This window comes from Mus musculus, chromosome 2 (assembly GCF_000001635.26).
Source record: "Mus musculus strain C57BL/6J chromosome 2, GRCm38.p6 C57BL/6J".
NCBI classification, from domain to species: domain Eukaryota; kingdom Metazoa; phylum Chordata; class Mammalia; order Rodentia; family Muridae; genus Mus; species Mus musculus.
This window is the reverse complement of record NC_000068.7, coordinates 179,401,910-179,420,782: the sequence shown is the minus strand read 5'-3', so window position 1 is coordinate 179,420,782 and position 18,873 is coordinate 179,401,910. Positions and strand designations below refer to the sequence as shown.

At 46.6% G+C, this 18,873-nt stretch overlaps 1 protein-coding gene across 1 annotated transcript; it reads right to left on the bottom strand.

Moving 5' to 3' along the window:
• Positions 1-3,902: 3,902 nt before the first annotated feature.
• 4930591A17Rik (RIKEN cDNA 4930591A17 gene) lies at positions 3,903-5,847 on the bottom strand. Its single transcript, NM_026596.2, has 3 exons — positions 5,683-5,847; positions 4,863-5,023; positions 3,903-4,311 (listed from the first exon to the last, which is right to left on the bottom strand). Exons 2-3 carry the CDS (start codon positions 4,941-4,943, stop codon positions 4,009-4,011), a joined length of 384 nt encoding a protein of 127 aa, NP_080872.1. The 5' UTR covers positions 4,944-5,023; positions 5,683-5,847; the 3' UTR covers positions 3,903-4,008.
• Between the last annotated feature and the right edge of the window lie 13,026 nt (positions 5,848-18,873).

The window sequence follows — 18,873 nt, the reverse complement described above, 5'->3', positions numbered from 1 at the left end:
TAGTCACTCGGAGTGTGCACTCTGTTCCCCACACAGCAGAAGCCCAGGCTAGCTCTGACACCATTGAGAGTGTTTGTACCGGGCTTGTTGTGTTTACCCTGTGCTCTTTAGCTGGCTTTGAGCACAGTCGCAAGCCTCAACTGAGCAAATATTTAAGAGCTGCCTCCAATGTGTGTGTGTGTGTGTGTGTGTGTGTGTGTGTGTGTGTGTGTGTGTGGCTCGCTTGGAGAGATTACCTTTTAACAGCAGCCCTGATACTATGAGAACAATAAAGTAATTTCATGCAGGTGTGAGGAGAAGAACCCACAGGAACATGGAGCAGAGACTTACCAGGGAGCATGGTGGGACGAGCTTGGCTAATTTTGACAGTGGCAAAACCAGCCGGAGGGGACTCGATGCTGCCTTTCCTCACAGAAGCTCAATCAGACAGTGTTCTAAATAGCACTTGTCAAATGTGCACTGCTTATTTGAGGACCAAAAGGCGGATGCTAGCGAGGATCTATAAATCTCACTTTCCTCCTTCGAAAATGTCATTCAACCTGGATTATGGCCTGGGAGCGCTTACTCTGGAGGTGTTTGTGACTGCCAAAGTGTAGTTGAAAATGTGTGCCTCCTGTGGTCTTTATCATAGTAAGGTGACAGTGTCCAGGAGGCCCCTTTGTCCCCAGATCTCCAGACTGACACATGAAGACAAGTTCTCTGGTGAGGGAATTTGGGCAGAAGCTCCTCTGTGTCTGAGCTCATTCTGCCTATCTGTCAACTCCAAAACACTCAAAGGTTCTTTTATTATCGTGAACTTTGTTTCTAATTGATGATAGTGATTAACATTGTATTAATTTCGTGTGTGCAATAAAAAGGCCCCAAGAGCTGATCCCTTGGGGCAGGATCCTGTAGGAGGTACACTGTGTAATACAAATTGACAGGTACATACCCAGTGACAGTTGCAAGACATCCAGACTAAAGGTCTTTTTTAAAAAATGACAAGATGATGGATGGGTGAACACAGCTTTTCACAGAAGGATTATTCTTCTAGATCCCAGAGGCTGGGATGAACCTGTCTGAAGCTGACCATTCTACATGCCCAGGAGCCTCCTTGGATCCTGAACACATGTGAGCCCACAGCTCCGTGCCCCCAGTACGAGGGCTGTCTGGGATATGTAAATTTACACAAAGTATAACTGAATTTAAACCAGCCACACCAACCAGTGTGGTTACTAGAGGCTACCATACCGGCGTGGGTAAACAGGGAACATATTCACCATTCTAGAAAGTTCTGTTGAACAGAACAGCTCCCACAAATTATTTCTTTTCATCTTGTGTTGTGTCCGGCCAGCAGATCACAACATGGGTTCTAGCCTGGAAAGGCATTTTGGAAACCTGGAAGAGAAGAGGGGCTAGGTGGCGAGATAAAGAAATGCAGCTAAGACAGGCATTCTGATCAAAGCTCAATTTTACTGTTCCACACACAATTATAAAGCAGGGGAAGGAGGCCTGATTCTCGCCAATTAGTCTTGGGGTCCAATAGCAGGGTGACCACGTGCACGGCTCTGAACAGCAAAGCGGCAGGTTCCAGCAGTGGGCATGGCAGAACGATTGAGCGGGAAGCTCCACCCCTGAACAAGCAGGTTTCAGGCTGGGGGAGGGGAGACTACAATCTTGCATCATACAGTAAAGCACACAGCTGCAGAGATTCCGTGTGTGTGTGCATGTATAGTACACAGTGGTGCACACATGTACGAACATAAGGCCTTTCCAGAACTCTTGATGAGCCGGTGTCCACAGACCATGCCACCCTGCTTTTCTAAGAGAGTTCTGAGTAACCAAACTCATGGTTTTTTTTGTTTTTGTTTTTGTTTTTTTTTTTTTTTTGTTTTGTTTTGTTTTGTTTTTTATGTTCATGGAGCGAAAACTTCACTCACTGAGCCAGCCATCTGAGGAACAGCATGATCTCACGTCAGTTCTGCACTCTTGAGACTAATTTTGATGTAAATTTAAGTCCCTTTTTGTAAGACCCTTTAAGGGGGAGCAGGCAGGATGCAGAGGACAAGTTCAAGGTAGGTTCCCTACACGAAAGGTGATGACTCTAACCACTTCTTCAACTGATGGATGTGAGAACCACACATCACGTGTAAAGGCACACTAGTATATCAGTGTGGTCGACAAGAAAGGTGTGGATGAAATGAGAGCCAATGGGAAAGAAATCACATGATTAAGAGAAACTGTACTTTACAGTTTGGATTAGTAGAAAATGTACTTGAAGGGTAAGGACCTCACCCATCACATGGGAGGTCCCAAGGTACAGAATGCAGACTCATTAGTGGGAAGATTTAGGCTAAAAAGGAGAGTGTCTGAAAGAGAAATTCATGGGCAGAAGGAGCCTGGGGCTGGCTTTTCAAAAATCTGGAATACAGGAGTCACAAGTTCAGGGAAGCTTGAGCCAAGGCTCTGGAAAGAACATGGAAGAGGCCAGTCAGTCCTCACGAAGCAGGGCTGGCTTCCTTGCAAAGAGGCTGGAGTGTGGACCTTTCAGGGTGAAGCTTCATATTGCAGTAGAGACCCCAGGATGATGGAAATGTCAGGAATGTGGGGTTTCTGTTGAGCAAAGCTGTAGGGCACCAAGGGAAGCTATCCGAAGAGAAGCCAAGTTGCCTCGAATTAGGAAGGTCATAAGGACAAGTTGCAAAGCCCATTAGCATTCACTGGGTGCTCTACACGCTGACTATTGGATGTGGAGCCACTAGTTTCCATGTTTGTCCTTCTTCCTTCTTTTGGTCTGATCTTTCCTGCTAGTCTCTCTTGTTTATTCTGCTCTACCATGTATTGGTATGTGTGTGTGTGTGAGCTGATCTTTGTTAATTCTGCAGAGCCTCACACTTAAGTGTTTACCTTAACTCTCAGAAGCATTGGAGCACCATTAAACAGTGTTGGAGCAGAATACAGGGGCTTGCACAGCTTGGCCGTATGTGTTTTCCATTATGAGATGGATATAAGCCTGTGGTGCCAGGGGCCGAATGTCATTATTTGAACCTGAACTGTGCCCGTCCAGGCTCATGTGTTCCAACACACGGCATCCAAATGGTGGCGCTGTTTTGGGAGCTTATGGAACATTTTGGGGCTGGGATCTAATTGGTAGATCAACAGAGGCAAGCCTGATCTCTTGGCCGGTCTCCTCTTCACCATGATATGAACAGGCCTGCCACATCTTCCTGCTGCCATGCCTCACCATGAGGAATGGAGATCTTCTCAAACCCTGAGACAAAACAAACCAGTCCTCCTATAAGTCACTCAGCCATGGCCTCTCAGCTAAGTACAAAGAAAAGCAAGGTTGTGTCGATATTCCTTCTTCATGCTTGCACCACACCGCTGAGTTAGTATTTTGGGGGCTTTCTTCCTTGCACTCCTCTGCCCCTTCTGTGACTCTCGAGTGGTGGTACCTTATTTATTGATTAATCTTCAACACAGAGTCCTCTGTAGCCAGCCCATCACAGCCCGTGACAAATAGAGTTTGTCTAATGATACTAGTTTTCCAGTGTGATAGTTAAGGAGATTATTTAATGAGGCTGAAGCCAATGTTACTTAACATAACATTACAGCATTATTTAATAAAACAAATTTTAAAGCGATGCCAGGGAATTAAGTGCATAACTCTCATTATTGTGAATGGTTGTTGCATACCTAATTCCCCTGCTCAGCATACTGAAACTCGGCCGCAGCTCCTCCTCCTATGGAAATGAGCTCCCGAGCATCTGCGCAAAGCATGCTGGCCGGCCACGGGTATAAATAACCACAGTGTTGTTTCTTTGTGTATGCAGAAATTAGCCCTGACCCTGATAGAGGTAACGTCTGCATATAGATTCAATTTGACAATTAGTGGCATGTAAGGGTCATTACCAAGGAAATGAGGTAAACATCTAATTAGTTTTTATTGACTTTCACACCCTGGATGTAAATCTTGGGAACAGGTAGGACTCATCACCCGCTAGGGCCTCAACGCTGGCATTTATGTGTTCAGTGAGATGGTTTATGTGTCCAGTGGCAGCTGCTGAGTGCGCAGGCTTGAAGAGGACGCACTTTGCCTGGAACACGGGTGGCGAGTGACGCTCTCTGTAACAAGCCTTGGGCTGTGTGCGTTACTCTTGACTTCAGTGAGAAGAACTGAAGAATCTGGGGTTCAGAGATGGGGAAAAGTCTGGCTGGAACAGAGGCAGCCTCTGATGTTCTCTCGGTGACCATGAGTAGCACAAAAGAGCATGCTGGGAGCTCGCCTGAACATGTAAGGCTAGCCTTTCTTGGTTGAGCCTTGGCTAACCTCTTTAAAAAAAAAAAAAAAAAAAAAAAAACCTGGGTTGATCATAGAGTGAAGAGAACATATTAGTCTATATACAATGGAGACATCATCAACATAAGCATAATGTGCCCACTCCCAGGTACCTGCCCCTCATCTTTACTCTTCTGCCTGTGGAAGGGAGTGCTTCTTCATCCTCACTAGCTACAAACACACCTGGTGCTGCTCAGCAAGGCTCAGGACACTGTGAGCCGTCAGTGCCAATCTGAGACGGAACAGATAAATGACTTCACGGTGGACACACCCACACGAGCTGCTTCCAGAACACGTTAAGAGGATGTGAATGCAATGTATCGGGCCAAGAAGGCAGCGAAGGGAGGAAAAGAGTTTGTTTTCCAAATCCCAGCCCTCAAGTCTGGAAGGCGTTTTGTACAGTGTAAAGAAAATCAACTCAGACTAAATAAAGGAAGTGTGACTTCATGCCTTTGGTATTAGGCACATGGAAATCATTAGTTGAAGGTCCCAAGTATATATGCTCAGAAGGGGCTTCAGTACCATTACTTGTATGAATACTTACTCTGTGTGTGTCCCAGTGTGGCTGGCCCAGGGGATGCGGGAGCTCATTCAGGTGAGTAGAGAGAATGTCACCCATCTGCATTTATATATCACGAGTCACAATTCCTGCCGGTTCCCAGAGGGACGTTTTTTTATTCCTGTGCAGTGTGGTGGCAGCTGGATCTGGGGTGAGTTAGACAAAATTTAAGTTTGTATCAACGTGGTAGAAGGAGCCTGGGCGTGTGCTTGGGACATAGCCACACATGGTCATTCTGGAGGTCATGTATGTTCGGCTCTTCGGTCGATCAGCTTAGCACCCTGCCTTTAGACTGCTGAGCCTCAGCTGTGGCACAAAGACGGAGAAAAGCATGAAGAAGCCTTGTTGGGTCTCTCAGCCCATAACCCATGGAGTCCAGCATGTTGATTTGGCTTACCCTCTTTAGAGAGAATACGACCAGCTTGGCAGATGCTATGGTGTTCCAATAGCATAGGAGTTCTCCCAGACAGAAAGTAGTGTTGCCAAGGGTCTCATGCATTCTAGCATGAAGTTCTAGCAGGAAGTCAGGCAACTGTGTGGATGAAAGCTGCAGCCAGAGGGAGGTGGAGAGGGAAATGTACATTCCAGACATTTCTGGGTCAAGCTGGGCAGATTTAATGACTTGGTAGAGATAGCAGGTGTCAGAGAAAGAAGGTGACGTGTAAGCATGAGAGGCTGAGTGCTGGACTGGAAACCACTTTCCCCATTTCAGACACTGGGGTGAGTGGAGTTTCCAAGAACAGGAAGCCAGAAGCGGCTTGTTACAGTGCCAGGGAAGGTCACACAAGAGCGAGATCCATCCTACCTGAAGAGGCCCAAACTCAGCCGGATGCAGAAGAGGGACTGTGAGATGCAGCCATCAAAGTCAAGCGAAGAATGGTATACAAACGACCAATGTGTTGGCCGCCATGGGAAATGAAGCCGTGAGGCATCCAGGATATCCCCTAACTGCAAGGTAAAGCCAGGACCCAGAAGGCTTTGGGGCAGATCATGTGACCACCAAACTGGGAATGCTGGGAACAGAGGAAGGGCAGTGGAACAGCCGAGCTGGCTGAAGGAGACTCCAGTGGTCCAGGCTCCACGCAACGGTAGCATAGGAAGAAAGATGAAAACTTATCCCATCAAATAGGGGGACGAAAATCCATGTGCATAACCACATTCAGCCTTGCCAAACAACTAACTTCTAAACAACCAAATAAATACGAGTTAGGCAGGAAAAAGCTTTTTTTTTTTTTTTTTTTTTTTTTTTTTTTTTTAAAGTGTAGAATTATCGGCCCCTGAAGGAGCGGGATGAAATGAGTCTTCCCAGCCACAGTGATCAGAACTGATTGAGGCAAGGACATCAATGGATGCTCACAGCACGCGATGAAGGAGCCCGCTGGAGAGGTTGTCTACACCACCGAGAAGTCCAGTGTCATGGTTACTTATTAATTACTGAGGGCAAAGGAGGACTTAATAAGCCGGGAGGCTGACAGACACTCCAGAGTGGTGATCAAGCTCAAGAGACTGAACAAAGGACTTGGTGACTTCTTAAACCCCAGTGGACTGCGCAGTAAGGGGACATTGCCTCACGAACACGATTATCCAGGATCAGATCACATAAGTACAATTGAGGGGTCGTCTGCAAATTAATTACCCAGATGTACCAGGAGATCAGTGCCTTAGCAGAAAATAGAGACGAAGTCTGGGGAGCTATTCCAGATTCGAGGGGATTAAAGGAATCGTGCAACCCAAAGAATTTCTGATCCTTAATTACCCTGGATTTTTTTCCTGGATTAAAAATTAAAGCAGATATAAAAAGAATTATTGAGACAATTGGAAAAAATTGACTATGGAAATAATTTCAGATGATAAGATCGGGTCCTATAACTGTCGCCAGGGTGGAAGCACAGTGAGTGATACTGTGTCACGTTGGGCAAGAGAAGGCTCGTTTGTTTTTCCCCCTGCTTTTCATGTGTTTGCATGTGTCTCTGTGTGTATGTGTGTATGTATGTATGTATGTGTGTGTATATATATATATATATATATATGCATGTGTGTATATGTGTGCATATTGTATATGTATGTGTATATGTGTGTATGCATATATGTATGTATGTGTGTATTTTGTATGTAACTGTGTGTTTGTATGTGTGTATATTGTATGTGTGTATTTTTGTATGTGTGTATATAGGTGTGTATGTATATAGGTGTGTATTATGTATGTATATGTGTGTATGTATTTATGAGTATATGGGTATATGTATGTGTATACATATGTGTATGTATAAGTGAGTATTATGTATGCATATGTGTGTATGTATGTGTATATGGGTGTATGTATGTGTACTCATGTGTGTATATGTGTGTATGTGTATATATGCCTGTGTATATACGTATGTATGCATGTATTTATATATGTCTGTCTATATATATGTGTGTATGCATATGTGTATATATATGTGTGTGTATGTATGTACATATGTATGTCTATATGTGTGTATATATTCATGTGTGTATATGTGTGTGAATTTATGTATGTATGTACATGGATATATATACATATATATGTGTGTGTGTGTGTGTGAATGTACCTGAGGTTGATAGCAGTGACCACTGCTGAGTGCTCTTCCATCTTATTCGTCACTCAGTGTCTCTCAATCAAACATAGATCTAACCAATAGACTGACTCTTGTTCACCAGTTCATCCTGGGGATTGTGGTCTCCTCCTGCTGAGGTTGGGACTGCAGCCAAGTCAGCACAGCTGTCCAGGATTTACACTGCTTTCTGAGGGGGTGTGGCAAGGGATCGGGAACTCTGCTCCTCATGCTTGTATAGCAAGTATTTTAACATCATAGCCATCCCAGTCATGGTGTCTGCTTTTAAGGACATGTTATTGATTTGCTTATTAATAAAGTGACCTAATAGCTATGAATCTAAGAGCTCAATTAGATGGTGTACAAAACTGTACAAGTGTGTGTGCATGTGTGTTACTGTGTGTGCATTTATATGCATTTGTATGTGTTTATGTGTGTGGGGGTGTGCATTGTACTCATCTCCATGCACACTCAAGTGTGTATAACAACCATCTTACAGCTGGTATGTAGGTATAAGAATTTAGAAGTAACAAGTTGGGGAAAGGAGGATATATCTGGAGACTGTCAGTGTCTACCCAAAACACATGTGTGGGTGTGGACGTAAATTAGAGGCAGACACTCTGATGTGGGAACGATCCTTCAGAAACGAGAGCACACACTCATGAATATGCATGCCCAAGAGTCTTTTGGTATCAAAAACAAACAGAGCAGTCCAGAAACAAACTGACTATCTGTCCATCAAAGATTAAAATTTGGGACATTTATAATGTGGAATTTTATGCAGCTATTAGAAAGGATGCCTCTGGCAGAGCGATGGGTGAGATATGACAAACTACTAAAATCCGCCCCAGATGCTGATGAGAAAAACATCCCTTTAAAATGCATGGCTCCCAGAGAGAAAGTGAATTCTCCATGAAGGACAGCACCCATGGCTGCTGGGAACCCAGCACAGTGGCAGGGACAGGCAAGAGCTTACCACTTCTCAGCAATGGCAAACCAAGCCACACTTCCATCCCGAAACAGGAGCCCAAATATTGGCTACCTCCACATGAGGTGAGGTGCTGAGTCTTCCCTCAGGGCACTGCACAGTTCACAGTGCACAGTGGTGGGGGTAGGGGTGTGGGGTGTGGATGGGGTCGGGGAGGTCTACTTAGATTTAGAGGAGGGAAAATTTGCCCTGGAAACCCATGGCCCCAGACTTTAGTGCTGTGTGGGCTGAGCTTGTACGGCCGTCCACCAGCCTTACACGTGGTTTGAGCTGTCCTTGCTAGTGCTGGTCTGACCACTGCAGAAGGGAAGGGGAATTCCCCCTCCCATACAGACAGCAGGAAATTCTGTGCTGGTTAGTCTTGTCAACCTGACAAGGATGGAGTTGCCTGGGAAGAGAAAACTTCAACTAAGGAGTTTCCTCCATCAGACTGGCAGCGAGCCTGAGTGTCTGGTGTTTTCTTGACTGATGATTGATGTAGGGGTGTGCAGCCCACTATGAGTGGTACCAACCCTGGGATGCTCATCCGGGGTTGTATAAGAAAGCAAGCTGAGCAAACCATGAGGGGCAAACCAGTACACGTCCTTCCTCAATGGTCTCTGCTTCATTTTGGTCTCAGGTTCCTGCCCTTGCCTTACATGATGATGCTCTATTACCTGGAAGTGTAAGGGGAAACATGCCTTCCTCCTCCAAGCCTGTCTTGGTCAGTGTCATGTCACAACATCAGAAAGCAAAGAGGCACACTCTTGGATGAAATTCCAAGTTGGCACAAAGTCACCAGGAGCAGTGGGAAGCAAAGTGACTCCTGTGATGATTGGGGTGTGCGCTTATCCTATGGTTCCTAGTGTTATCTTTGTTGCTGTGATAAAATGTCCCTGGAAAAGGAACTGAGTGGAAAAAGGGCTCATAGCTCACGTTTTCAGGTCACAGCCTCTAAGGTCAGGGAAGCTGCAGAGGCAGGGTAGTGTAGTCACACCCAGAATGAATGACTGCTTGCTAGCACTCACCCACACAGTCCAGGGCCCCAAACACCAATGAGCCTCATGCTTTCAAACGTGAGGTTTTCCCACATCAATTAATGCAAGTCATGACCTTAGGTCAACTTCATCTAGACAATCCCTGTGATAGTTTGATATCTTTATGTTCTTAAAAACCTAATGTGCTTTAAAATAATCTTTATGAAATGTAATGACATCACCAGGAGACAGGTGTGGTGTCTCCTTTTACGGTTTATCTTTTTATTGTTTTATTGTCACGATGTCTCCTGTGGATACGCAGCAGAGCTCAGGACAGGACCAGCTTACATTTCCTTACGCCACCATGCCTTCCTGCTGACCTTGCTCAGCATCCCATGCGTTACTAACTCCTCCAAGTGGGCTAGAGTGGGTGCTTCTGCTCCTGGCCCTGAGCCAGCACCCATCACTGTTCCCTCTGACCTTTCTAGATTGCCCCTTTAGCAGTGTGGGATGCCCTGTCCTCAGGCAAACCATTCTAGGGCATTGCTTAGCACCAGCTCCTCACTCCACATTCTCTGTCTCAAAAGAACACTCTACCTGAAGCCAAGGGTGCACAAATACACCTGGCCAAGAGCTTCAGAAACTACAACAGAGCCAGCTCATTCTGTCCCTTGAGCAGAATCCCAGCATCCTCTTGGTTTCTTGACCTTCCCATGAATTCAAGACTTAGCTGTCAAGAGTTCTGTTATTATCATGGAGTAACATTGAGATGGATGAGTGAAGCAAGGACCATACTAGCCTGCTCATTAAAGAGGCCGCTAATAAAACTATGGCACAAGGCACTTCTAATTAGTTAATTAAAATCCCCATCTGAGATAGGGATGAGTTGTACAGAAATCTGGCCAATTAAACTTATTAATTGCTTCTTTAATTTGTTTGGTTGTTCTTGTTGTTAAACTAGAACATATGTTCTATAAAAAAATAAATAAGCTGACTCCCCTGCCCTACTGACCCCACAGTGCTGATGGTTCTGCCTCTGAACCCAAAGGCCAGTGGGGGCTGAGTGTGCTGGGGTTGGCATGAGCTGCACTTCATCTTCCTGTCTGATTCCTGTGGTCTACATCCTCAGCAGAGAAAGGTGGAAATATCTAGAAGTGACTAAGCTACATGTCCGCTGTACACACTCACTGACTGGAGCAGACCACAGCCTAGCTCCAAATATCAACACAGCTGGCCTCCACTCCAGATATCAGCCCAGCCTCCTCTCCAGATATCAGCATAGCCTCCACTCCAGATATCAGCCCAGCCTCCACTCCAGACATCAGCCCAGCCTCCACTTCAGACATCAACCCAGCCTCCACTCCAGATAGAACAGCTTCCACTCCAGATATCCACTCAGTCTTCACTCCAGATATCAGCCCAGCCCCCACTCCAGCATGACATCCACTGCACCCACTGGAGATAGCAACATAGTCTCCACTCCAGGTATCCACACCAGCCACCCTCCATATCTCTTTTCTAGCAGCTTTGAGATTTGGTACGCTGCCCACTTACTTTGTACAGCTCCATGACTGTAGTTCATTTAGGGTTCTGTCCGACATTACAGTCAATTTTGAACGCTTTCATTATTCCAAGAAACTGCGCATCCTAGCCCTCTCCTTAATCTCTGAAGACCTGATGCCTACCCACAGCAGCTGTCACTCTAGTTCCTATTTTTGTAAGAGTTGAGTTTTATTTTTAAAGTGGGTGTGTGTCCGCACACGTGAGTGCACATCTGAGCGCCATGCTCATGGAGACCAGAAGAGGGTGTTGGTTGTCCTGGAGCTGCAGTTACAGGAGGCGTTTAGCCTCCCACATGGCGCTGGTAACTGGAATATGTCTAGTGTGAGAGTGGCACACCATCCTAAGAGCTGGGCCACCACTCTGGTGCCCCCTTTTCTGTTTCTGTCTTTCCTGAATATTTCTGGCATGTGGTTACACAGTACATTGGCACTGTTCATGTGTATGCTGGTGGACCCCCATTCTTTATTCCTTAGTATCCAGGTCTACCCTAGGCTACCTGGTGATTTATTCATTCTTTTGCTTTCTTGCTCCTACTTTGGCCAGACAAGAGCAACACTGCTTTGAACACTGGACACTTCTGTAAATGTTTTTATTTACATATCTGCATAAGGTCACTATGAGTGGAGTTGACGGCTAGTTCACACAGTAAGTCCATGGATGACCATTTGAGGGGCCAAATGGGCTGTCCTCGCCACCGTGTGTTGTTTTAAATCCCTACCAGTATTGTGTGAGGGTCCCTGTCTCTCCCCATCGGCTCCCGCTCCGTGAGTACCTGGTGTCTCTCTGACAGGCTGATTGACATTTCTCTGGTGGCTGATGACACTAAGCATCTCTTCATGGGCTGTTGCCCATTTATGTGTCTTCTTTGGAGAATCTGTCTATTCATATCGTTTGCCAGTTTCTAAATTGAATCATTTGCCTTTTTATTATTGAATTATAATAGCTCTCTGTAGCACCTAGATGCATGTTCGGACTTACACAATGATTTTTACCCTTTTTTTTGTGAAACTTTCCAATTTCCTGGTAGTCATTCAGGGCATAATTTTGGGGTGTTTTTGATGTGGGGTTCATCTATGTCTCCTTGTTATTTTTTTTCTCTTGCATCAAGTGTAACAAGCTTAGAGTAAGCTACGAAAATTCTAACTTTTCCCCTCAGAGTTTTGCAGTTTCAACTTGTGTTTCCATTTTGACTTAATTTTGTTATACATTGTATACAATCCAGATGTATTGTTCTACACAGGTGTCCAGTTGTCTTAGCTCAGTTTGCTGCAAAGCATGTGTTGTCCTTGTTGAACTCTCTGGTGTCTGGCTGGGAGTGAACTGACAGTGGTGGGAAAGTTCACATCACCAGCAAATAGGTCTGATGCCAGAGCTGACTGTCCTGATGACTGCATCTCAGGAACCGGTTGTGACAGGGGAACATGTGAGTCCCCCATGCTCATTTTTTTCCTTCCTGCTAGTCTTGGGATAACTGTTAATTATACTGACCCCACTATAAAACATGGGACACAGCCTACTTCTTGCCACACTGTGATGCTTGCCAAGGACTCCCCTCCCCCTCTCCTTCTGATATTACTCTCCTGGGCTCTGCTAATCACAATAGCTTTTGAATTTGTGTGTGTGTGTGTGTGTGTGTGTGTGTGTGTGTGTGTGTGTGAGAGAGAGAGAGAGAGAGAGAGAGAGAGAGAGAGAGAGGCAAAGAGAGACAGGCAGAAAGGAGAGACAGACAGAAGGGAGAGAGACAGAGGGACAGAGAGACACAGAGAGGGAGGATGGGAAGGTTAGAGGACAGCTTTGGGAGTGAGTTCTTGTCTCCCATCCTGTTTCTGCTTTGTGCATCCTGCCTGCTAGCTGGACCATTACTTCCAGGTGGGTCACCCGTATGGCGGCTACAGGTTTACACCACTTCACCTCGTACTGCTCAAGGATGGTTCCTGGAATCACGTCTGGCAAGTATTTTCACCTGTTGAGCACTCGACTTCCCTGTCTCAGAAAGAACAGTCTTGTGAATTTTGGGTATCTTGGAATTACATGTGTTTTACTGTCAATTTCTAAAGAAAAAAAAGAACTAGAGATTGGACATAGGTGTTCTAGAAACAGTAGTGTCCTAGTAAATGTGAGTCTGGAAGTCTAGGATGGCAGGACCCTCTCATTTGGGTTTTCTTGGTTTCTCCAATCATGTTTTATTGTACCCAGAATGTTTATAACACAACCATTTTGCTAAAAAATATTTTTGTGTCTTTTATTAGTCCAGTGCTATTAGGAATGGAGACATTTTCTCACTTTTACCTTGGTATGCTCATTGCCACTGCATAAAAATGCAATATATTTCCTGCACCGAGTTTATATTTTGTATAGTGGATAGAATCATTTATTATTTCTATGACTTTTCATTTCTTAGGATTTGCATATCCAAATTATGCTATCTGCAAGAAGGGATAGTCTTAGCTCTTCCTCTCCAATTTAGAAGTCACGCATTTGATTTTATTGTTTGATTGCCTTGCTATCATCCTCCGGGGCGTGGTGGTGGGAGGCAGAACAGAGGAGATGCCCTCGTGGCTCCTGATGAGCATTGTTGGCTGGAGAAGTCCTTTACCAAGCCAATTCTCCCTAACGTGCTCACCCCATGGAGGAGGCCAAACCCTGGTGGAAGCTTTTGCGTATTCTCTGAGATGACTTTGCAGGCATGTGGCCTTTTCCTACTGACTTTAAGTATTCCCTTAGTTGAACCTCAGAAATGAGACCAACTGTGTAGTTCAGGGAGGGTCTCAGCTGGTCTCAGTGTACGGTTCTTTCTGTATATCCCTCCACTAAGTTTACTAGCTCTTGGTTGGGTCTTGCACAAAAGTTTCATAACCCATCTTGAGAGAATTTCAGGTTGTGTTTTTTCCTTGTGCTGTGGCCAGGCTTTGGTGCCAACCATGCTGGTCTCAGGGTGATCTGGAAAATGTCTCCTCTGCTTTGAAGATCTTTCCCTCATCCATGTTCTCAGGTCATCTGTGGTTCTTCTCTGAGAGAATGATCACATCAAAACTTGAGGTCCCCAAGGCTTTTTCTGGCTTAGTGTTCTAAAATCCAAAACTCCAGGCAGACAGCAGGTATGGGAAAAAACTAAATATCTGGTGACCCTCCTAGAGCCTGGGGAGGTGAGGGTAGGCAGAAGGTGATGCATCAAGGGAAGAGTCACTGCTAGGTTCTGGGGAAATGGCCTCATCTCCTGTTTCATGGTTGAGTCACTCAGCAGGCCAAGCCACAAGAGCCCAGGGAACATGCTCAGGACCAGACAGAGAGCATGCTGGGTCCAGAGAGCATGCTGGGACCAGATCATAGAGGATCCTGCAGTTGCTGTAAGGCTAGTACTGGCCACAGGGAATAGTCCTTCCTGTATATCACTCCACTGAGTTTATGTGGCTGCTGAAACAGGGATGGTGTGAGGGACCACTACCAAATTTCTGAGGTCAGAGGACATAGCTAGAGCCAGAGCATAGGAGCAGAGAGGGGCTTTAGAGAGTGGTGTGGGGAAAAGCACTTGTACATGGCATGAGTGGGGTTTCTCAGCAGTGTAATGCCTCAGCTATGGGTGGCCTAGAGGCTCTCACCTTCACCAGTGTCTTCTGTGTACATGTGCCACTATAACCACAGGGCCGAGTACACATTAGGGGGAGACATGGTTCCTCACGTTTGAGGGGGATACAATCTGGGGATCAAGGGTTGGCCAGGGTTCTCACCAACCATGCTTGTTTTGCAAATGCCTCTGAAGATGAATGCCAGGAAAGTTAGTGCCCAGGGAGGTCGTCTTTCCCTGCTGTTATCACAAACACATGACCACAAAGATGTCAGCTGTACAGGAAAATTAGCTGGTGGGGGCTGGGGTGCTGCTCTGTCACCAAGTGCTTGCTGTGTAGACATCTGAGATCAACCCCTTAGAGCCAGGTGTGGTAGTGTGAACTTGTAATTTCAACACGAGGGAGGTAGAGAAAGAAAGGGTTCTAAGGGGTTCCTGGACAGCTGGTTACACATGTGCACACACACACACACTCGTACACACACCCTGATTTCCTATGTGACTGTGCATTGATCGGGTTGGTTTAATGGTCTTCTCTGGACTCTGCTTGACCATTTTAAACTACTCTCCCAGGCTAAGAACTGGAACACCATTTCATCCACAACAATTTCCACTGCCCAAATCAAACGTGTGACCAAATCAAAACCTAGGAGTTCTAGTGAACCTGACGTTTATTAGAAGGAGCTGAAGAGCTGTAAGCAAGGGTACAGCTTGGGGAGTGGAAAATCAAGAAGGTAAATTAGTCTACAAAAGAAAGATTAAGAAAGAAAGTGGGGGAAAGGGAGGAGGGGAGGGAAAGAGGGAGGGTGAAGGGGGAGGGAAGAGAAGGGGAGTGGAAGGATGAGAAGAGGAGGGGAGAGGGAAGAAAGGGGGAGGGTAGGGAGAGGGGGAGGGAGAAGGATGGGCAGAGGGAGAGGAAGAAGAGGAGGGAAGAGGGGGGAGAGGACTCTGCAGACCCAAGGGCAGTTTTTAGCTTTCTGTTGGGACGAATGAAAACAACTACTTGATCTCTGAATGAATATAATTTCCAAGAGCCCAGAAGGTATTATCGGTTAAACAGAATAAAGACGTAGTAAATTTCCAGCAAGGAAAAAACAAAAAGCATACTCATTCTTTTCTGTGGAAAATAAATGTTAAATTCTAAGTGGTGTTCTGGAAGCATTCATTGAGTGGGGAAGGCCTCTCCACCGTGCCTCTCATGCATGGGAGATGGACAGCTGCCCCAGAGGGGAGCTTTGCCATTCACAGCTCATGTTGCTTACTCAGTATAAGGGAGTCTCAGTGTGTTGGTATGTGGCTGGAAATATTGACACGCATGTCCCATGGGTGCACAAAGGCTGTGGCAAAGCATGGTGTGATGGGTATTATTAAATGTCAGGTGGCTCAGGGATCCATTGAGATTCACTGAGTGTGTCTATTGAGAGTATTTCTAGAAGGATTTACTAAAGGGAGACTCTCCTCTCCCAAAGTGGGTGGCACCTCTGGTGGGGTCTACAGGAACAGTTGCTGCTTTGCCTGCCCACCTTCCCCCTTTGCTGGTGAGCACATCCACTCTGTTGCTGCCATGACTGCCACCCTCCAATGCCATCAGACCTTCTATCATGGGCTGACGAATGAGTATCTCCAGGAGTCCTCGAGGCCTTCCATACCAGAAAGAGGCGTCTGATGCAACCATTGTCATGAACTGAGCAGCTACCAGGTCAGATCTGTCTGGTGCACAGCCAGCCATGGATGGACTGATCAGTCCCAATCAGGAGAGCCAAGCTAATTAGCTCCCTCTTTGAGTTCTGCTCCGTTAGAGAATCTGAGTTGCGCACAGCTGTGGGAAGATCCTGTGTGGAATATTTCAGCGCCAGCTCTCTGTCCCCTTTAGGCAGACTCATCATTGAATATCTGGACAGATTTTGGAGGTCGAAGAGATCCTCTCTCTCTGATGCCTTCATAGACAGAAGGCTTCATCTTGCTAAGATATCCAACGCCATGATGCCTACTGATGAGCTCAGTGAAGTCTAGCGGGTGTTCACTTTGACGGTGCGGGGTTGGTGGTGGTGGTGGTGGAGTGTTACCAGGGATCATTTCATTACCTTGAACTTGATGGTGATGCTTCTAACCACTGTCTGTGTGTCCCTGGTGAGACTCACAGGGCCGGCTGCTCTCTAGCACTAACATCTCCTTGCTGGGATGAGATGAGGCCACCGATCTTCCCCTACTGTGCAGATTTAGCTTTCTGTAAAATCCAGCAAGTTGTGTGTAGTCTTAGAACCTGGCACCTACAGATCTCCTGCCTCACCCTGCTCTCCAGATGCCTCTGACAGTTTCATGGGGGATTTCATGTCATCCCTGGTACTCCAGACCTGTGGCTGTTTGCTTAACTGGCTCACCCAGGTTCCAATCAACATAATATCCACTCTTGGTGTAATTCCCAAAGCATTTAGAGAGAGTTCTGGAAGCAAGATGTTCCAGATCCATCTGCACCTCTTTCTTCAGATATCGGGCCAAGCTCTGAGGATTCTCTAGGGCATTTCACGTAGGAAAAATCCCAGGCTGAGGAGGACTAGTGAGCATCTTACGGGAGGCTCGATGGTTCCTTCCCTAATGGAGAAGAAGAGGAGATTTCACAATGAGACCACTGCAGGACTGGGCCAAGTAAACACGTTATCCCTGTGTGAAGAAGAAAGATTCACAGAGGTGACACTGGCCTAACTCTTTAACCATGTCTGTAAGCATAACTCTTACACGTGTTCTTGAGCACACCTGGGGTCCCTGGCTGAGCTGCTCTGCTCCTCCCTCAACCCACACACCCTTACTCCCCCCTGAGGAAGCCACCTCTTGCCAGATCTGTAGCCAAGTCCCAGATATCAGGCAAGCAGAACAGAGGGTCCATCGGTGGTGTGAGCTGGACCTGGTGGTGTGAGCTGGACCTGGTGGCTTCCAAGTGGACAAAGGGCAGTGAGGGGACCCAGCCCTGCCTGTGGGCTCTAGGGGGACTTCATGTCACCTGCAGCATTCTTCTGTGCTTTGTTCTCTCTTCCCCAGTTGGCTTCTCTTTTCTGTCCTGCAGTCTGTTACCCATGCTGGGAAGAGGGCTCAGTGCACCGTGACTGATGAAGGCTCAGTACAAGGTCATTGTTTGAGCTGACAGAGTTTCTCTAAGGTAAGCTGGGACGGATGGTTTGGATCCCCAAGCCAGCAACATGGAGCTGCAGAGTCAGGACGATCAGGAGGACTAACAGTGCTGCCCCATCGGCTCTCCCTGGTATACGTGTCCAGCTCCAGTACCAGTGCCAGCCCCACTGTAGACCAGGGTCTGCTCCCCAGGGCCTGCTCTCCAGCAGTCCTGCAGGGATGACTTGGAAGCCAGAGTCCCAGATGGAAGACTCTGAGACCCCTGTGATTTGGGGGTCACCATTCGCTTACATCCCTGGACATGCTAAGAACTGTGGTCACCCCATTTCCCAATTTCCTGTTATGAAATCTAATACTTAAAGAGGGTTCTGTGTGTTGATGCCAGGATGGTTTGGGTGATCTTCAGGCCACTGAGATAGGCCAGCGTCTCTACTGTTAGGAGATGGGCTCCTGTCCAACTATTGAGATGCTCTCATCAGATTTCTAATTTTTAAAGTATTTAATTTTACAATGGAAAATTCTACTCTGCATTAGCCATACAACAAGGGAAGAAAGAAAGAAAAAGAAAGAGGACGGAAAGAAACCTCTTCCTCAAAACCGGAGCATTCTGTCTCCAAATCTAAAGAAGAAGCCTCACGAAGGCACAATGACGGCGGGAAACGAACCGGCGATCGCTGCGCCGCGCCAGCCTGTTGATGTTACAGTGGTTCAATACCACAGCTGCACAGACGAGAAAACAAGACGATCGTCAGGAACAATTACCCGTCAAGCAGCTTGATTCTGGAGGATTTACTCAGAAAAGAGTCAATCATGAAGAAAACAGCTGCTTTGCGTGGGGCTTGTTGGGAGCTGTCTACTGGAATCACTTCTGTTGCTAGGAAAGGATGTGAACACAGCACGCCAGGGCATGTGTGTGTGGTGGACAGTGGCCACGGCCGGACCTTGCCATTTGCACACAGGCTATGTGTCTGGGAAGGGCCTCAGAACTGTCTCATGAAGGCCAGTCCTCACCCCATCCTTCTACTGGATCATCCTCACTGGCTGATGTGGGAAGATTAATGCCACAGTCCACTACCTCCATTCTTAGAGCTCTTGTCTTGGATACCAGAGTCCTGATTCCATGCTCCTAAAAGCTCAGACAGGGCTGTTGTTCAATCTCTCTCCCTCTCCCCCTCTCCCTCCCCGTTCCCTTCCTTCTCCTTCTCCCTCCCTCCCTCACTCC